Source organism: Balaenoptera acutorostrata, chromosome 4 (genome assembly GCF_949987535.1).
Source record: "Balaenoptera acutorostrata chromosome 4, mBalAcu1.1, whole genome shotgun sequence".
Taxonomy (NCBI): domain Eukaryota; kingdom Metazoa; phylum Chordata; class Mammalia; order Artiodactyla; family Balaenopteridae; genus Balaenoptera; species Balaenoptera acutorostrata.
This window is the reverse complement of record NC_080067.1, coordinates 42,785,123-42,804,039: the sequence shown is the minus strand read 5'-3', so window position 1 is coordinate 42,804,039 and position 18,917 is coordinate 42,785,123. Positions and strand designations below refer to the sequence as shown.

Genomic DNA, 18,917 nt, shown 5'->3' with positions numbered 1-18,917 from the left:
GTCCCTTCATATTGGTAATGACAAGTTTAGAAAAAGCCTTATCAATAATACTTATCAAAAAGTCCCCTTATCTAGATCACCCAAAAACCTTTACAGATTTATGATTTTTGCAGTGTCCTAACTCCACATGTAAAACCATAGACATTAGAGAGTATTTTACACAAAAAAGCTAAATTATAAAATTAAGAATTCATCATATGATACAGGAGCTATTATAGTGCTCATCTGTTAGGTTGGACCAGTTCTTATATAAACAACCCACTGTAAATTCCTTCACTGCAAATCACCTATCCCCTGCGTACTCATATTCGTCCTTTACTGAATGAATTCAGGAGAGGGAGCACCCTCATGAACACATGGTCATGCTGTGCAAGAGCCTGCTGTCCTGTGGGGGCAAAAAGGGGAGGAGTAAAGGGGACTGAAAGGCGGGGACTGAAAGGCGGGAACTGCCCGAGCATGCTCTTCCCTTCAGTCTCCCTCAGTGACGAAAAGGGACCTGTGAGTTCCACAAGGCAGGCTGTGTACAGTAAGTTGGACTGTCTAGTTGCATCCTGCCTGCAGGGCACGGTTCCGTTCTGTCATGCTGCCCCTGGAGTCTAGCCTAAATGTTACAGCCTGCTCTTACAGTTCTCTAGGGGATCGAGGGAAGGGTCCAATCTCCAGCTGCCGAGTCAATAAGGAAGGAGCACTTGGTTGGGACTAGCCTGATGACGGTGACAGCAATTAGAGGTGTGCCCACAATGGGGAGGCAGATCTCAGGGTAGGAGTCAGCGCTACACATGCCAGGTTACCTGGTGGAGATTTTCCCTCCATGCTAAACCTTGGAGAATGGTGGAATGATTTTACTAAGAAAAACCAGGTAAGTTAGCTAACAGAGCACTTGTTTAGTTGACATTAAAAGAGCCACAACCAATCTACACTTGATGCCCATGGCACTCAATGAAAACTTCTGTGGTTGTTTTTCTGAAGTACTAAAACATAGACTTTTGAAACGCAAGTGATAAACAGCTTTGAAGTTAAATGACTTACCATAGAAAGGCCACTGTTATCTTTGTTTGTGAATGTGTCTCCACTAGCACAGTCAATGCCAAACAATGCACAGATGTCTCCGGCAAACACTTCCTCAATATCCTAAAGAAAGAACACAATACGATACTTGCAAGTAATACAAACCAGGACATCATAACTAAAAAGTAATTGCACAATAAACACATTGTACACAGACAAATGTGGCAGAATCTTACCATGAATTCCACAAAGAAGGAATTAGATAGAATCAATGCAACACCAACAATCAACCACAGCAAGATATACCTTCAACAGGGCCCTTATTTAAACCACATCTCAACTGACAAGATTTTACTTTAAATGGAAACTCCGAGCTATGGCATCTTTACCTGGAGGATCTGCACTACTGACAGAACACAGAGCCTCATGGTTCTAAAGTTATTTCTATAGAATTAAAAAGCATGTAGTATAGAATGGATAAACAACAACAAGGTCTTACTGTATAGCACAGGGAACTATATTCAATATCCTGTGATAAACCATAACGGAAAAGAATATGAAAAAGAATGTATATATATATGTATAACTGAGTCACTTTGCTGTACAGCAGTAATTAACACAACATTGTAATTCAACTACACTTCAATTAAGAAATAAATTTTAAAAAGATAAATACAAAAAAATAAAAAATAAAATTCTATCAGAAAGAAAAAAAAGAAAAACAAACAAAAAACAGGTAGTACTATATGTGCTGCCACAGTCCAATAATGAGATGTGTATGACAAAGGCATACAAGGAAAACCTGCAAAGGAAGTTTTGGAAAACAAAGGCAGGAGAATGGAGTCTACTGTACTTAAAATAATCTTAATTTCTCACAGATGCAGGCAGTTAAAAAAACACAGGAAATCTAAGAATAAAGCATTGGTGCCTCTAAACTTCCTAGTCTTTTTTTATATTGACGTTCATTAATAACAGCTGTGGCTGTGAATGAGCAAGTGTGTGTGTCTTGCTTTAATGGTTACACAGCTGTACGGATCTCCTAGCTTCTGGCCCATGAAAGAGCTGTGACAATCACTAATCCCTCTAGCCTGCCCCCTGCTGCCTATCTCAAAAAAGAGAAATGATGTCTAATTTTGAAAGACTGCCTATTCATTTTCCAAGAGATAAAAAAGTTATGGCCACTGAAAATTTCTGAATGTCATAACATTTTGCTTAGACTAATAAATTTCTCTAGGAATATAGAGCTGAATTGAGAAAGGGTGCAAGAAGGAGACAACCTCACACACTTGGTAATCCTGCCAAGCCTTAACCCTATGGACCACAGAAGGCTAGGACAGATTCAGAGCCAATTCAAGAATTCAAGCCATAAGCCAAAGTTTATCTCCCAGACTAGACCTTCAGAGGTTTTAAATGCTCAGATGAATTCTGGCATCAACATGGCCCTTCTGGGGGTTGGTTCTACTTCCATATTTCAGGAAGTAAATCTACTGAACAATGTGGGAAGTTACGTATGAATTCATTACTCTCATTTACCTTTGAGAACCACAGTTCCACTGTCCTAAGAACCTATTATACTCTTCGTAAGGATAGCTCTTGAGGAAAGTGCTGAATCTTGTGCTCTGAAACTTAGGGAACTAATGTCCCTTTTCCTTAACCTTGGCCACTGAGGAAATACAGCTAACTCACAAATGGTGGTTTAAAATGTGTTCTTGACATGTGCTAATTTAGCCTACACCAAAGTGCCGCATGAGAATTGTAGCCCACCTAACTAAAAAGGAAGAAGCTAGGAAAACACATTCAACTAGAAGTGATTTTCTTGTGGGGCTCAGGACACCAAGAAGGTAGATATATTTCACTTGCATTAGAGAAATTTCTGATCTCACAACAATGCCCAGGTACTCGCCTCCATCATGTCGGCATGCATGTGAACCAGTCGTTGCACCCGTACTTTCTTTCTCGTCCTCGTATTATAGATGGTATCACCCTTCTTCAACTGTCCTTGATAATTTCGAACATAAGTTAACTGTCCAAATCGACCTGCCTAGAAGTCAAGATTGGATAAGGGCAGAGAGAATAAAAAAGAAACCCAGGAATCAAAATTAAGAGGAAAACTTCACAACTACCTTCAAATATTTGCTATCAGTTTTAGTAGTACAACATATATACATGCTTCAGTTTGTTGTCATAAACTACTTCAATACTAGTTTTGAATATAGATAAGTTAAATGGTTGTTCTTTCTGATATCAAAACCCAAGATACTACTTTTGCTTCCTCTGAAATAAAAGTTATTAGAAAAAGTTTTAAAATTTATATAATAAGGAAGTTATTCCATAAGTTCAGTTTAATACAAGAAGACATAAAAATAAGATACAATTATTAGAAAGACAACAATGTTAGAGAAACTAACATTGTTAGTTAGACTATGTGTTAGAGAAACTTTGAGAGTCACCTGGAAAGCTATACAAATAAGAGTTCTGTAAAGTGACTGAATATAAAATGAATAATCAAGGATCATTTCCTCCTGAATAGTAACACTAACTTATTAGGTAAGTATTTAAAAGTTGCCAATTCCTCCCATGTTAATTTACAGGTTTAACACAATAGCAATAAAAATCCGAAGAGGAATTTTTCGACATTTTATTAGTGACTTTAATATTTAATTAGAAGAATGGATAAAAATAGAAAATAACTCTGAGTGATACAAGAATATATTAAATACTCCAAAACATAAATAGTATAAAACTAGCACAAATTAAACTGAACAGCCCAAAGGGTATAGTATAAATATCTAAAATGTTTAATTCATTTGTCAATAGAAGATAAAGGACACATGACAATCAATGAAAAAATATAACATTGTTCAAAAACTGGTAACTAGACAATTGGTCTTCTACTTGAAGGCAGAGGAAATACATTTAGATCCCACCTCACAGCATTCAGCAAAACAAATTCCAACTGGATTAACAATGAAAAAAACAAGAAACCCCACCACAAAAAAGTAGAAAGAAAAGTAAATATTTACAAAATATAATCAAAGAGGAAGGTTTATAAGGATAAAAATGAGAAAATGACTAAAGACAAAGACTGATATATTTGTCTATGTAAATTTTAAACTGCGAATTGTTTTTTTAAAAACTTCATTAGAGAAAGACTCGTACAAATAAGTAAAACACTTTGACTCTAATTTTAAAAAAGGAAAGACAAAAGAAATAAAGAGGCAATTACAAAAGAGGAAATACAATTCCATAATGAATATATGGAAAAATGTTCTCTATTATTAGGAATTAAGGCAAGATGAAGTACTAAAATACTATTTTCATTTATGAAATCAGTAATGATTTTTAATAAACAATACTCAATGCTGATAAAGATTCATTGAAATAATCTAACATGTACATTAATTCTGACAGTATGAAAGCAATCTGGCAATATAAACCATTAAATATTAAAATATTTCATACCTTTTACACAATAATTACAATTCTGAGGATCCTAAGAAAACTATTCCTAAATATATATTTTCAAAAGCTTTATGCATAAAAATTGTCACTGCAATGTTATTTCTACTTTTTAATTTAAAATTACTTTTTCTGGTTTTAGAAGTAATAAAAAGCATATTGTAAAAATTTAAAAATACAAACTAGGAAAAAGCCCCCCCAATATAATTCCATCCCAGAAATAACCACTCTTTAACATTTTCAACTTATCCAACTTTTTTCCCACTTAAAATATTATACACAGAAGCAATAACACAACAAAAAGCACACCTAGTCCCCAAATCTTGGTTTCTAATACCATTCACAATTAAAAGAAATCAGGGCTCTTAGAGAAATGGCTGATTCTAGGGCTGGGGCAGGGAATATACAACATAAGCCTGGAGCATCCTGTAGTGCCAGAAAGTAAGGAAGTATTCAAAAAAGCAAAATACGGCGGAATGTCTAAGGGGCACAGAAGCCAAGTGAAACAGCTCCAATGGCCAAAACTGGTCAATCTGGCAACAAAATAAGTAACATACCACTGGATTATAACTCAAAGTACAAAATAAATATCCATGAGTCCATACTGATAAAAATAAATGATTGAATAAGTAAATACATGGGGGAGAAAAGACAATTCTCCTATACAGAAGAATCTCAAATAACTTACATAGATACTGCTCCCTCAAGGAGGAAGAAAATAATTCCCAGCCCTTAAGTGTGGGCTGTGCCCAGGAACCTTCTTCTAAAGAGTCAATATGGAACGGGGTAGAGGGGAAAGTAACTTTACAGTGGAGAAACCTGTAACCAAATATTTCCTAAGAGTCATTTTATAATAGGAATAAAAGCCTAATAGAAAAGAATTTCTACATATAGCAGTTAAACACATTAGAAAGCAACTCACCTCCAGTTTAAAAGCCAGGCCTACAAATGGATGGGAATTGTCTCTTTTGGGGTTCATTAAGATTTTGGTTTTCTCTTGTGAGTCACTTAAAATAAAAGAAATACACATTTATGAGATGCAATATTTGATATTTCTTTTATATCAGTTTGTTTCATCAGAATATTATCTGAGAAGAAGCACATGTGCAGTAAACATTTCTGGGCTGATTCATAAGTGAAATTTCACTGAAAGGGATCAATAAGAATAAATTTTCTGGCCTTAATTACTGCATTGTGACAGGACCAGAGCAGAATAAAAAACACAAAAATAGTCTGGCAGAAAAAGAAAAATTATCAATGAGAACTTCAAAATTTTTGTTTCTTAAAGCATTAAAAAAAAATACAATTGGTTCCAAATGAGTAAATTTTCTAATGATGTAAACTTTGATAATGAAATAAATCATATTTCTAACTTACAAATAGAATATGATATGGGAAGGTATAATAAATATTTTTCTCTATGCCAAAATTGTTACCCGAATAGAAATGGAGATTGATTTTTGTAAATTATGGGGAAAACCCCACAATCACAACTACAAGAACCATTCTTAAATACTTTTCCAGTGCACAAATGTTAAAGTCTTTGTGCAGAAATTAAAAATCAATTTCCAAGACTTACTCCTGATTGAGAATAGCATAATTTTGGACTTCAGATGGATTTGGGAGGTATTCTAAAACAGCATCTAAAAGAGGCTGAACTCCTTTGTTCTTCAAGGCACTTCCCAAAAAGACAGGAGTAAATGACCTATTTAGAGTGGCTCTTCGAATTGCGAGCTACAAATGAAAAAAATTAATGATTAGTTTATCTTAAAGTTACATTTTGTGTTTCAGATCAATTACAAAGCGACAAATGAAGGAAATGAATTGATACTCTTTGGAGTACTGGCTCTGGTGAAGACTGGAATCAGGTTCTCTATAACTTAAGATCAAAATACAAAAAAAGAAAAAAGGCTATTTAACTTTCAACACTGCAACTGCTTTCAACACTCCTGGAATGTCACTAACTTTCAATTTGGCAAAAAAAAGAAAAAGATATATATATACACACATACATAGAAAATAAACACACACACAGAACAGTGTAAACAGTATGTTAACAATTGTGTAAAATAGAGGGAACAGCAATATATACACACACACACAAAAAAAAGTCTCTGGAAAGATACACCAGAAACTATTAACTGGCAATCTGTTTTAGGGACAGGGCAGAGAACTGGGCAGGTGGAAGCCACGTGGGAGACTTTTTCCTGTGTACCTCTGTACAGTTGTTAAATGTTTAAACGATATGAAAGTATCACCTATTAAAAAACATTTAACTGACTTGTTTTCTTTTTTTAAAGGATATACATACAGGAAGCCAAACAGTACAAACTGCTCATAAATTAAGGGCCATGACAGTAACAAGGCTCTAAAATAACGACCTCCTGGTCATGTCCCAACCCCTCATGCAAACACTGTCCATGTGTCCCAGCCTCATTCCTTACTGGCTACTGGCCTCAAAGGGAGCAGTGGACCTTTAGCTCTAGCAGCTGGAAGAGGCCGCCAGCAGTGCTGTGCTACGGCCACAACCCACCACTCGAGAAATACGCAGCTGCATACAATTATTTCTCAGTCCTCAGGAGAAACAGAAAACTAGTTATCCTAAAAAGCTTAAAGCAAAACATTTATAACCACAATTTCTAAACATCACAATGAAAAGTAGGATAACAGCTGAGCACAATAAAAGGAGTATAAAAAGGAGAAAATAGGCATGGTAAGAAAGCAATTACCATTTGGAGCTATCTTAAAACACTTGCCTTTGCTGTTGCTAGGAGCCAGAAATGGCTTGGTCACTAATCACTTAGGCTACCCTAGGCCACAAAGTCACATCTTTGACTTTCCAACCCTCCCTATATGCAACAGTAGGAACATATGAATCTTACCATGCTTAACTTTACATCCATTGAATAGAGAAACACATGAGGGTGGTTGATAAATAGAAAAAAGGAGAAATTACAGCTAACCCTATACCAGCGTAACAAAAGCTTTATTTTCCCGAAAATTTCCCTTACTTTTATAAGAATCACATTCACACTTGAAAACCGTTGCCTTTCCACTGTCCCTAATAACAATATACCCAACAACAACATAGAAACTAAAGTACACCCATGTATCCTGGCAGAAAACAGTAAACATAGCAGGGCTGAAACTGTCCTCCTCATAAAGACCTGCTTGCAAGGCTGGGCCCCTGGCTGAGGCCTGGGGATCTGGATTTCTGGGAGGTTCCCAGCATTCCCGGAACTGGTAAGACTGGTTCACTGTGCCTATACTGTTGTACAAACTATGTGATGTGTGCTAAACACCTACTTTCCTTCTGGGAGTCTGGAATTTGGTACATGCTAGGCAGGGGGTGTCTGTGTGACCAGTCCCCAGTAAAACCTTGGCACTGAGTTTCTAATGAGTTTCCCTGGTAGATGTCATTTCACAGGTACAGTCACAACTTGCTGCTGGAGGAAACAGGCAAGCACTGCAAACTGCACTGGATGACTGGGAGCTTACCCCTGGTTTCTTCTGGACTTCACCTCATGTGCCTTTGCCCTTTGCTGATTTTGCTTTGTATCCTTTCACTGTAATAAATCATAGCGATGAGTGTGATTATGTGCTGAGTCCTTACTCCTAGTGAATCACAGAATCTGGGAGTGGTCCTGGGAACCCCTGACATATTCCCTTTCATAGATCGAAACCTAACTCTCTATTGTGGTTCCTGGGATACAGGGCTTGACTTTAATTAAGGCCCAGACCTATACTTTCCTACGTGATGTTCGTTACTCATCAGAGAGCTGAGGTGATAAGGCCTTTGTGAATGGTAAAGAACTCAAGCTATGAGATATATTAGTAAGCATCTCAGCTTCAGTAGGGTTCTTTCCTTGTGCATTTGATCTATAAACTCCCTGAGTGCAATATCTTACACACAATAATTACTTATCTGATCTCTGCTAAGGGCACCAAGTGGTTTGGCAAAATAAATATCAGTCTTTTAATGATTTTTATGATAAAATATACATAACAAAATTGACTATCTTTACAATTTTTAAATGTACAGTTCAGTGGCATCAAGTACATTCACATTGCTGTTACCACTATCCACCTCCAGAACTTTTCATCATCCCAAATTGAAACTCTGTACCCATTAAACTTCCCACTCTTCCCTCCCCCAGCCCCTGGTAACCACTATTCTACTTTCTGTCTCTAGGAATTTGACTATTCTGGGTACCTCACAGAAGTGGAATCATACAATATTTGTCCTTTTACGTCTGGCTTATTTCACTTAACGTAATGTCCTCAAGACTCACCCATACTGTAGCATGTATAAGAAGCTGATTCCTTTTTAAAGCCAAATAATACCCCCCATTGTATGAATATACCAATTTTGTTTATCTGTTCATCCATTGATGGACATTGGGTTGTTTCCAACTTTTGCCTATTGTGAATCACGCTGCTATCAACATTGGTGTACAAATATCTGAGTCCCTGCTTTCAATTCTTTTGGGTATATAGAAGTGGAATTGCTGGATCATATGGTAGTTCTAGGTTTAATTTTTTTTGAGAAATCACCACACTGTTTTCCACAGCACATGCATCATTTTACATTCCCCAGCAATGCACAAGGGTTCCAATTTCTCCATATCCTCACCAACACTTATTTTGTTTTTTAAATAATAGTCACCCTAATAAGTAAAGTGGTATCTCATTGCGGTTTTGCTTTGCTTTCCCTAATGATTAGTGATGCTGAGCATCTTTTCATGTGCTTATTGGCCATTTGTTACCTTCTATGGAGAACTGTCTATTTACAAACTGAATACCAGTTTTAGGCAGGGATCTTCTCTTTATTTTTTAAGAGCTGAACAATCAAGTAAAAAAATCTGTACAGCCTTCCAAATAGTACAAGAGGGTACATTTCTAGTTTATCTTCTTTCTTCTTAATAAGACTATGTCCAAGAGGTTGGCAGTGTAAGTATCTTTTTTCCTAGAACTATGACTCCTTTCCCATTTTACATAACTCACTACTTAAAAAAAGAGAATAATTTGCCATGTCAAGTATTTTTTTAAGAAACCAATTATGTTAAACAACTTTGCTCAGATTTCATTAATAAAACCCCTGCATAAAAGCACCATGTCCCCTCCCTGCAAAAAAAAAAACAAACCAAAAACCCTCTTTTTTCTTATTAATATAAGATTAATTTTGAGAGCACTTGCCTTTAAATCAGAAATTGAGGGGATTTTTTCTTCCAGAAACATCTCACCAAGTTGCTCATCTGAATTAGCAACACATTCAATCAGCTCCTGCCGGTGGTCAGCTGCCGCTGCCCTGAATTCTGCTGGAATTTCCCCATATCGAACAACCTGACTAAAAGTAGAAATGTTTTATTTTGGTACTTTAAGAATATTCAGTTAAATTGTAAGTCAACTATACTCCAATAAAGATTAATTTAAAAAAAGACTATTCAATTAAACATATAAGCACCAATGAAAAAGATAAACTAATGGCCAAAATATTTTTTTAGATAAGAGCTGATATATTTGCATTAAAATCACAAATAAGAAAAATGTGAATCTTTAAAATTCAGAATAGTGGGCAAAATACTTTAAACAAGCAAAGCAAACTGCTCAAGGCTGTACTACTAGTAAACAGATGAGCCATGATTCAAAGCTAAACTGACTCCAAAGCCCATGAGTACAGTTGACCTTTGAACAACACAGGTTTGAACTGCACAGGTCCACTTATACACGGATCTTTTTCAATAAACATGCAAAAATATATGTGTACAAAACTTGTATTGAAGTGGACAGCCTATCATTATGTAGGAGTGATATTTAATATGAAATTAATAATGTGTTAGTGTTCTTACTGTTTTATAACTTTGCTTTCAAAGAATTATATCACCATACAGTATGCCTTTCTCACATAATTAAAGAAATTGTGTATCATCACAGGTAAGTAATTTTTTTTTAAGTCACAATGCTTCCAATACTGTATTATGAATATGATTATATGATATGCCATAAAAAATTCTATAACGACTCATTCATTAGCATACAGACTAGGCTACTGCATTACATCAATTACACTAGGCTACCCTAAAGCAATATAGTGCTGCTTCTTCCTTATCAATGCATGAACTGTAATACCTGTATATAAATATGAATTTCTTTTCATATTTTATCTTTTCATTTTAGATATCTAGTGTTAGTAATACACATAACATCTACAGTGCTTTGACTCATGTAGGTATTACCTTCCATACTGATGAATGTAGGTATTACTTTCCATATTGATAAATACAGTACAATACTATAAATGTATCTTCCTTATGATTTTCTTTAACATTTTCTTTTCTCTAGCTTACTTTATTGTAAGAATACAACATGTAACATACAAAATATGTGTCAATCAACTGTGTTATTGGTAAGGCTTCCAGTCAACAGTAGGCTATTAGTAGTTAAGTTTTGGGGGAGTCAAAAGTTATACTTGGATTTTCAAGTGCACAGGGGGATCAGCACCTCTAACCCCCACATTGTTCAATGGTCAACTGTACTTGAAAATTCTATTAACCAAATTAATCAGAATATCACAGTCAGGACTTCCCTGGTGGCGCAGTGGTTAAGAATCTGCCTGCCAATGCAGGGGACACGGGTTCGAGCCCTGGTCCGGGAAGATCCCACATGCCGTGGAGCAACTAAGCCCATGCGCCACAACTACTGAGCCTGCGCTCTAGAGCCCGCGAGCCACAACTACTGAGCCTGCGTGCCACAACTACTGAAGCCCACGCACCTAGACCCCGTGCTCCACAACAAGAGAAGCCACCACAATGAGAAGCCTGTGCACCGCAAGGAAGAGTAGCCCCTGCTCGCCGCAACTAGAGAAAGCCCACGTGCAGCAACAAAGACCCAATGTAGCCAAAAATAAATAAATAAATAAATAAAATTTATTAAAAACAACTCCATGTATCAGTAGTTTTCATAATCTTTAAAAAAAAACAAAAGAAGAATATCAGTCTCTGACAAGCAGGATTAGAGACTTGACTATTCCTTTTCATTAGTAGCAATTTTTAACACAGAACACTCCATTCTGTAGTTAAAAAAAAAAAAAAAGGGTTACTAATTAAGACAGACTCTTCAACCTTGACCTCAGTTCTCCGTCCCTCTAGGGGTCAGACAGGTAAGAGTCACAAATAAAATACACAACAGAGAAATGGATATATTTGATATTTAGAAACATCAGTCTTAACATTTTAAAAGTATTTCTTTAAAAATAGAATCTAATGTCGAAAAATAACAAGCTTTTCAGAAAACACATTCCTGAAAAAAAAAAAAAAAAAAAGGGAAAAGAAGCCAATTGCAAATAATTGCAAGTAGTCAGAAAATAATTCTTATTGTCCTAAAGAATGCTCTTCACAGCCTTCAGAACTTAATTTCTTCCATTCTGGCAAGCTCCCTGCTTCTTAGTCTTTCACATCAGAATCTTCCTTTCAAAATGTACATACCCAGTGGTCTAGGGCTGGGAAAGGGGGCAGGTATGTTAAGAAGTTCCACCTGTGGTTCTGATGTACAACAATGTTTAAAAGCCTCTGCTTCAGTACACAGAAATGTGTGCCCTGGTAATTCTGGGGAAGCAGATTTATTCATTTACTTAAAATTATTTTTTGAGTCTCTATTTTGTACCAGACAGTTCTAGGGCTGGGTACACAGCAGCGAATAAACCTGGTAAAAATCCTTGTCCCTTACATTCTAAGGAGTGAGAGATAAACTTTGTTGTCATTACTTAGTTGTCAAACAAAAAGTAAGAGTGAGAAATGCCTTGTCCACTGAATAGGCTTGATCTTTTCCCTGCCTACAAGACGGTCGATAAGGATAAATTCTATATAGTTAACTGATCACAATGCCTTTCACCCACCTGCCAGACCAGCAATCTCAGTTCCATAGCAGAAAAAGGAAACCCCTAATAAAGGACCTTCGGAGAGAACTGCCAGGCTACTGGGTCTACACTTCAGAACAAAGGTTCATTTATGACTCCCCAAATTGTCTAGAATAGTGCCACTCAAACTGTGGTCTGCAGACCTGAAACATCAGCACCACTTGGGAGCTTTCCAGAAATGCAAATTCCAGGCCCACCCTACAGTTACTGAATTAGAATCTCTGGAGGTGAATCCAGAGATTTGTGTTTTAATAAGCTCTCCAGGTGATTCTTCTGAATGCCATGGTTTGATAACCACTGCGCAGTTACTATGCTTTGTATGCAAAGGTCTCTTCAAAAGTTGGTTGACGGACCAAAACCATGTCAAAAGTTACCAATTTGCTTTTTGTATTGCCTAAACCACATGTATACAAGTTTTAACTTCTTTTATATATTAATCTTTTTATTTTTGTAATCCCATGAAGCAGGTAGACGAAATATTTATGATCCTTATTTTCTTCCCAGTTTTTATAATACCCAGAACATAGTAGCTGTTCCAGAAAAGTCTACAGAATGAATGAATACATGGATGAATGCATGAACAAGTAGAAAAAAGAGATATTACATCACTAGCCCAAGCTGAAGGTCTCCTCTCACCACACCGTCTATATCATAATGTGATATAAATATATCACCCAAAGAGTAACATACTCTCCCTTGGAATGAATACTAAGCAAAATGGGAAGTAACTAGGATTAAAAGTATTAAAACAAAATCATCTTAGAGGATATTCTTCCAGCCCCATTTCAAAAAGAAGTTTATATTTAAAGCACTCATCCTTTTCCTTTCTTTGATACTTTTTAAAATATAAGATTTTAATAGAATAGTGTATTTTTAACACTTACCCGAAGTCTCCATCAAAATAGATGGCTCGTTCCTCAATAAGATCTATAATACCTTTAAAATCACCCTCCAAACCAATGGGTAATTGCACAAATGCTGCATTATGACTTAGTTTAGACCTGAAAAATAAAAATACATGTTTACCCCTTTTTTTCTCCCCAAATCCCTTTGAAATAACAAAATAAATATAAAAAGAAATCAATGGCAGATCTGTGGAACTGATCAGCAGGTCAGAGCGGAGGATACAAAAGCATTTGGGAACAGACCGACAGCCAAACTCACTGTGCTCAGGAAGCCTCAACCCTATTCGGGCAACAAAAAGAACTGTAAGATTCGTATTTTCCCATCAGATCCCCAGAATACCCTGGATCAGAAACAGAAGAGGGGAAAACAGGTCATTGAGTGGTTGGCCAGGAAATTAAAGGATGGTGGGATAATTGTACCCACATCTCATTCTTGGATCAGCTGACTCTAGTGAAGCTGAGTATAGCTATCTGAAAAGGAAGTTCCTTAGGGGGAAAACCCTTAGAGTGGGTATTAAAGTCAGACATTCATCATCAGCCTGTACACTCAATCAGGCACAACCACCGAAGAGAAATTACACTCACTGGCAGGGATTTACACTCAAGTAGAAATATGCTCTAGCTAATTATGCTCTAGATTCTAGGTATCCATCTATAACTATGGATAGATAACTAAGAACCACCAAATATCTGAAGGAAATCAATAGCTTGAAAGAGAGGTGGGAGCTCAAGAAATGGTACTAACCTCCAAGGAGAATGTTACTAGAAGAAAATAAAATGTAAAGATCTAAAAAGGAATTACCTCTATTAATAAAGATGTCACAATAAAAGGGAAAGTTTATAGAAATTAACTACATAACTGCTGGGATTAAAAAGAACAAAAAACAGGCTAAATAACAGAAGGGATGCAGATGAATACCAGATTAGTAAGTTGGAAGACTGACCTCAAAAATTCTCTCATAACCCAGTGAAAAATTAGAAGGAGACAGAAAGTATGAGAAAGCATGGTAGAAAAGTTAAGACACAGAGGCCAGATTCAGAAGTTTCAAGATCTGTTTAATGGGAGCTACAGAATGAGGTAACAGGTAAAAGGGAGTGGTGCAAAGAAAGAACCAAAGTAGTCAAATAAATGCTGAAACAGAATCTGCCTGGAATTCAGGAAAAAACTTGGTGCAAAGAGACCATCTATTGCCAACCACAAGTAAAATATAATTAGAAAAAAACAGTGAAAACGTTTCGTTATCCCAAGAAAGTATTACAAATGCCCAATAAAGAAAAATTTCACTCTCATGTTCTCAAAAACGTCACTTCCATCAGAGAGCACACAGCAATACTGTCAGTTAAAGTTCCTCAACACGGTATCTTTTGTCATCAGACACGTCACTCTTAGTCTCTCCACTACCACAAACCTTACTGCCTACATCCATCAGCTCTGCCATGTGAAACTTGGGTAGGAACTCTACCGCTACATTTACAGATCTACAAAAGGTGAAAAGTGAAACTCCGACTCTTTTCAAAGGCTGTGTGAAACAAGTAGTATTGTGCAAAATGTAAAATCATATCAATACCACTGGGTTATGTCTGATTCAGAAAGGAAGTATTGCTGTTGTCTTAACAAATATGTTAACAAATAAAAGCAAGAGAATATAGCATACTAATTTAAGTCATTAATTAAAATTCCTCAAATGAAGGTTAAAATTGAAGATAATCCTCTAGGTTTGTCTAAATAAACGCACAGTACTTTTAGAATCTACCCTAGATTATAAATTCTCTAATTACAGCAAAACACTACAAATTGCCAGATGGTCTTCTGAATTCACCTTCAACCTCCCTAAAATTTAAGTCATATTTCTTCCATTTTACAGAGAAAGTAGTTGATGAAATCACATCACAAACCAAACTATGGACCTCAGTGTTCCATTTACTATGATAAGTCATACACATAGATGAATTTTAAAAAGGAAAAAAAATTTAAGGGGATAAAGCTTAATGACACTGAGTTAACTGTCCTTCTGGATGTAAGGTTTGTTATCCGGATCATTACCCCCACTCTGTCCTAAGGTTCAGTACCTCATTTGCTGCAGGGCCCTGGCTGGGCTGGAGCCCATTCGGTCGAGTTTGTTAATGAAAGTTAGAAATGGAACACTGTAGCGCTTCATCTGACGATTAACAGTCATGGTCTGGCACTGCACCCCTCCAACCGCGCAGAGAACAAGGATGCCACCATCCAGCACCCTCAGGGCTCTTTCAACTTCTATTGTGAAGTCCACGTGCCCTACATGAGACAGAGAACGGTGTCAGGGTCTCAAAAAGCAGTACGAATTTTTACAACATGTACAAGTAAAAGTTCTTCTATCTCTGATCATTATGTAAGTCTTCTAATTAAAATATGAACTCCTTAAACCACCAATACTGTTCACTTAACATAAGGTTCAGGGGCTCAACAAAATCACTTCAAAAGATACTAGGGCATGGGCATCTTTGGAATCAGCTGCAACATGTAAAAGGCAAGAACCTTCCTATTCACAATTTCTTTGCACTATTTTTCAAAGAAACCACTTAAAGATGAAGTATTCTAGGTCCCAAGTTAGATTTCTCTAATAGGGAATTCACAGTCACACTTTTGAGTATTATTTGATACTCAAAAATGAGCTAGATCATGGTAGAGGAAAGAACTAAATATGCCACTGCCAAAACAAGCTGCAATAAAACCAAGAACTTAGCTCACCAGGAGTATCTATAATGTTGATATTGACATCTTTCCACATGGTATAGGTGGCTGCTGACTGAATAGTGATTCCTCTTTGTCGTTCTAGTTCCATGGAATCCATGACAGCACCAACTCCATCTTTACCTTTTACCTAAACACAAGCACAGCAATTCAGATTTCTCTGTCCCTGCATTCCAAGAAGGAAAGAAATCTTCACAGATGGAACCAGAACACAGATAGTTAACTGATGCAATTTTCAGAGAAACCTAATTGTCAAACCATATCATCTCATGGAGTAGAAAATTGATTACAGGTTTTGCCCTCTATTAACCCTAACCCTTTCTTCATTGCCATTTTTAGCAGCTGCTACCACTGAGCATTACCTGGTCTTAGAGCCATCCTTGCTCCCTCTGCACTGTTCCTGCCCACCAGCCCTGTGTTAGTCTGTGAGCAGATGTGCAGAGAAGAGATTCTTCCCTGCTGTGTTTCATGTGGACTTTGCGGTCTGGGTGGGAAGAATTCAGCTTTTAAAGTCTGTGGTTTAATGAGATGATCTTCATCTTAAGTAACATTTTTAAGTGGAGAGTAGAATTACTCAATAATATGTAATGTCTTCAGGAGAGTTTGAAGATTTTCTAAAATAATTCTTTCCTGACATATGTATTTTTTAACTATTAAGCTCATTTTAAACCCTTTTTCCACTTAACATTATAAACATCTCTCCATAACATTTAAAAGTATGTAAACATTATTTTAATGGCTGCTTAAGGGTACATCATATTGACTTAACATTCTTGAAAACCAGCCTACTCAGGATACCCACAGTGATGGTCTCTAGAAAGATTCCTCAGAGCAACATTTCAAGCCAACCTGATCTATCCATTTTGTGACTCTGATTAAAGATCCACTGTTACCACTCTTTTAATCTTCCAGGTTTGTGAAGTTTCTTAAATCCTTATAAAACAATTAAAACCAAGGTCAAACTAATGGAATCAACCATGAACCACACACCTCATGCATTTTTGCAATTCTGCCAGTGTAGTAAAGCACTCGTTCTGTTAATGTAGTTTTCCCAGAATCAATGTGAGCTGAGATTCCAATATTTCGTATCTTTTCATTAGGAATCACCCCTGATGAACACCATCGGCAAATCTTCCAATTAGCCTGAAAGAATAAGAGAGCTCAATTCAATGCATTTTTCATGAGAAAACAGTGGACAATTAGAAAGGGTTTAGTGGACATCTTTCCTCCAAGAAATCTCAATGGACACAAAACGTCATATGAGATTGTCTGAAAAGGCAAAAGAAGGAATGTCTCAACCTGCAACTCCTGTAACCAAAGAAGAGGCTGCAAGAGAGGACAGAAAAGACATACTCTTAAAAATAAATAAGTCAGAAAAGATATATTCAAATAAATTAATTAAATAAAGAAAAGGGGACAGATACTTTTACCGAATGGCACAGGTTTGAAAATATACACTGGGGCTGATAAAATCAGAAAAACAGCTCCCAACAACTACCTTAATAGGAAATATAGTTTTTACTCTAAATTTTACTTTTTTTCCTCTTCCCCCTTACTGTAGTTCACAGCTAGCAAGGATGTTTGAGGACTTATATGCTCTATGCAGTGGTGCCAATAGCTTCAAGGCAGCTCACAAAAGGTTTCCAATTCCTTTCCACACCAAAACAATTAGTAACATTAAAACAACAACAACTTTATTTTACTCTGGTGGTGATGGAATGGATGTTTCCATTTATGGAAACAGGACACAATATACACAGGACACACTATAAATTTCTCTCCATAGGACTGCCCATCCTAAATGCACTGCAGCCACTTCTAGGAAAAGGGAAGAACTTGGAAAACCTGGGTAAAATGGAATCCGGGTGATCGGCACTTGGTTGATTAAATCCCACGGATATCAGCGAGCAAAGCAAAGGAGGTTTGCATAACAGGAAAGGCTCAACTCCTACCTAATCCTAGTTCACTCTGCGCTCCCCGCGCCCCCCACAAAAGGCAGACACAGAACCAAAGAAAGGTACTGGGAGGGTCGGGCTCCAAATCAAATAACCCAGGGTCAGCTGAAAGAGGGATCAGTCAGAGGTCAACGACACTCTGTAGTGAAAAGAGCACGGCATAACGAGTCCGAAGCTCTGGATTCGAGCCCTGGACACACTAATTTTTCCGTTGTCTCGACCTTCACTCCTCTCTAAGGTATACCAAAAATAAGAGGCTTAACCGTAAATCGGAGGCCGCCGAACCTCCCAGCGCACCGGGACGCTGCTCATTAATAACCAGCGGCTGTGCAGATACCGAGGGGCTTTTCAGCGCTGAGGTCGACAGCTCGCATTCGGAGCTGTCAGTAAGGAGGTGCCAGGGAGGGAAGGAGTGTCACGTCCTCCCTGGCTCCGGACACACCGCAAGGTCCCGGGGACAGTCCGTGGTGCGGTGTCGCCCCGCCGGACTCCACTACCTGCTTCCATTGCCAGCCCAGGGCGGCGGGGACCCGCGGGAGCAGCCGGCTCTCCACAGCCGCGGCGGCGGCGGCGACGGCGGTTCCCAGCAGCCTCATGGCGAGCGCAGAACAGGCGCGAAGGTCCCGCAGCTCCGGCTCTGCCCAGCAACCAGCACCACTACTAGAAGCGTTCAAACGCACGCCGGCAACCAGTGCCGGAAGAGCACTTCAGGGGCGAAGGATGAGAGGGAGGGGAGAAAAAAAGAGAGAGGGAGAAGCTTCCGGTTCTCAGAGCCGAGCAGCGCCCTCCACTGCCAGGATGCCCTCTGCCGACGGGGAAGAGGAAGTGCAGTCGCTTTCCGGAGCTAATCAGGGTTTTGGCACGCTCCCAGAAAGATGCAGCCTTTAAACGTGGTGGTTTTCCCCATACAGCAGAGTGGAGAGACGTTTATAATAGAATTTACG

General features: G+C 37.7%; 1 protein-coding gene across 4 annotated transcripts in view; it reads right to left on the bottom strand.

Moving 5' to 3' along the window:
* GFM1 (G elongation factor mitochondrial 1) overlaps positions 1–18,694 on the bottom strand; it is a 52,328-nt gene extending 33,634 nt beyond the window's left edge. For all 4 annotated transcript variants that reach the window (XM_057545241.1, XM_057545242.1, XM_057545240.1 and 1 more), the window contains exons 1-10: positions 18,471–18,694; positions 17,009–17,161; positions 16,016–16,148; positions 15,358–15,562; positions 13,267–13,383; positions 9,664–9,814; positions 6,047–6,201; positions 5,390–5,474; positions 2,912–3,049; positions 1,030–1,131 (exon numbers count right to left, since the gene is read on the bottom strand). In XM_057545241.1, the coding sequence (XP_057401224.1) occupies positions 1,030–1,131; positions 2,912–3,049; positions 5,390–5,474; positions 6,047–6,201; positions 9,664–9,814; positions 13,267–13,383; positions 15,358–15,562; positions 16,016–16,148; positions 17,009–17,161; positions 18,471–18,569 (1,338 nt within the window). In that variant the 5' untranslated portion in view covers positions 18,570–18,694. The remainder of the gene's footprint in view (positions 1–1,029; positions 1,132–2,911; positions 3,050–5,389; positions 5,475–6,046; positions 6,202–9,663; positions 9,815–13,266; positions 13,384–15,357; positions 15,563–16,015; positions 16,149–17,008; positions 17,162–18,470) is intronic.
* Positions 18,695–18,917: the final 223 nt, after the last annotated feature.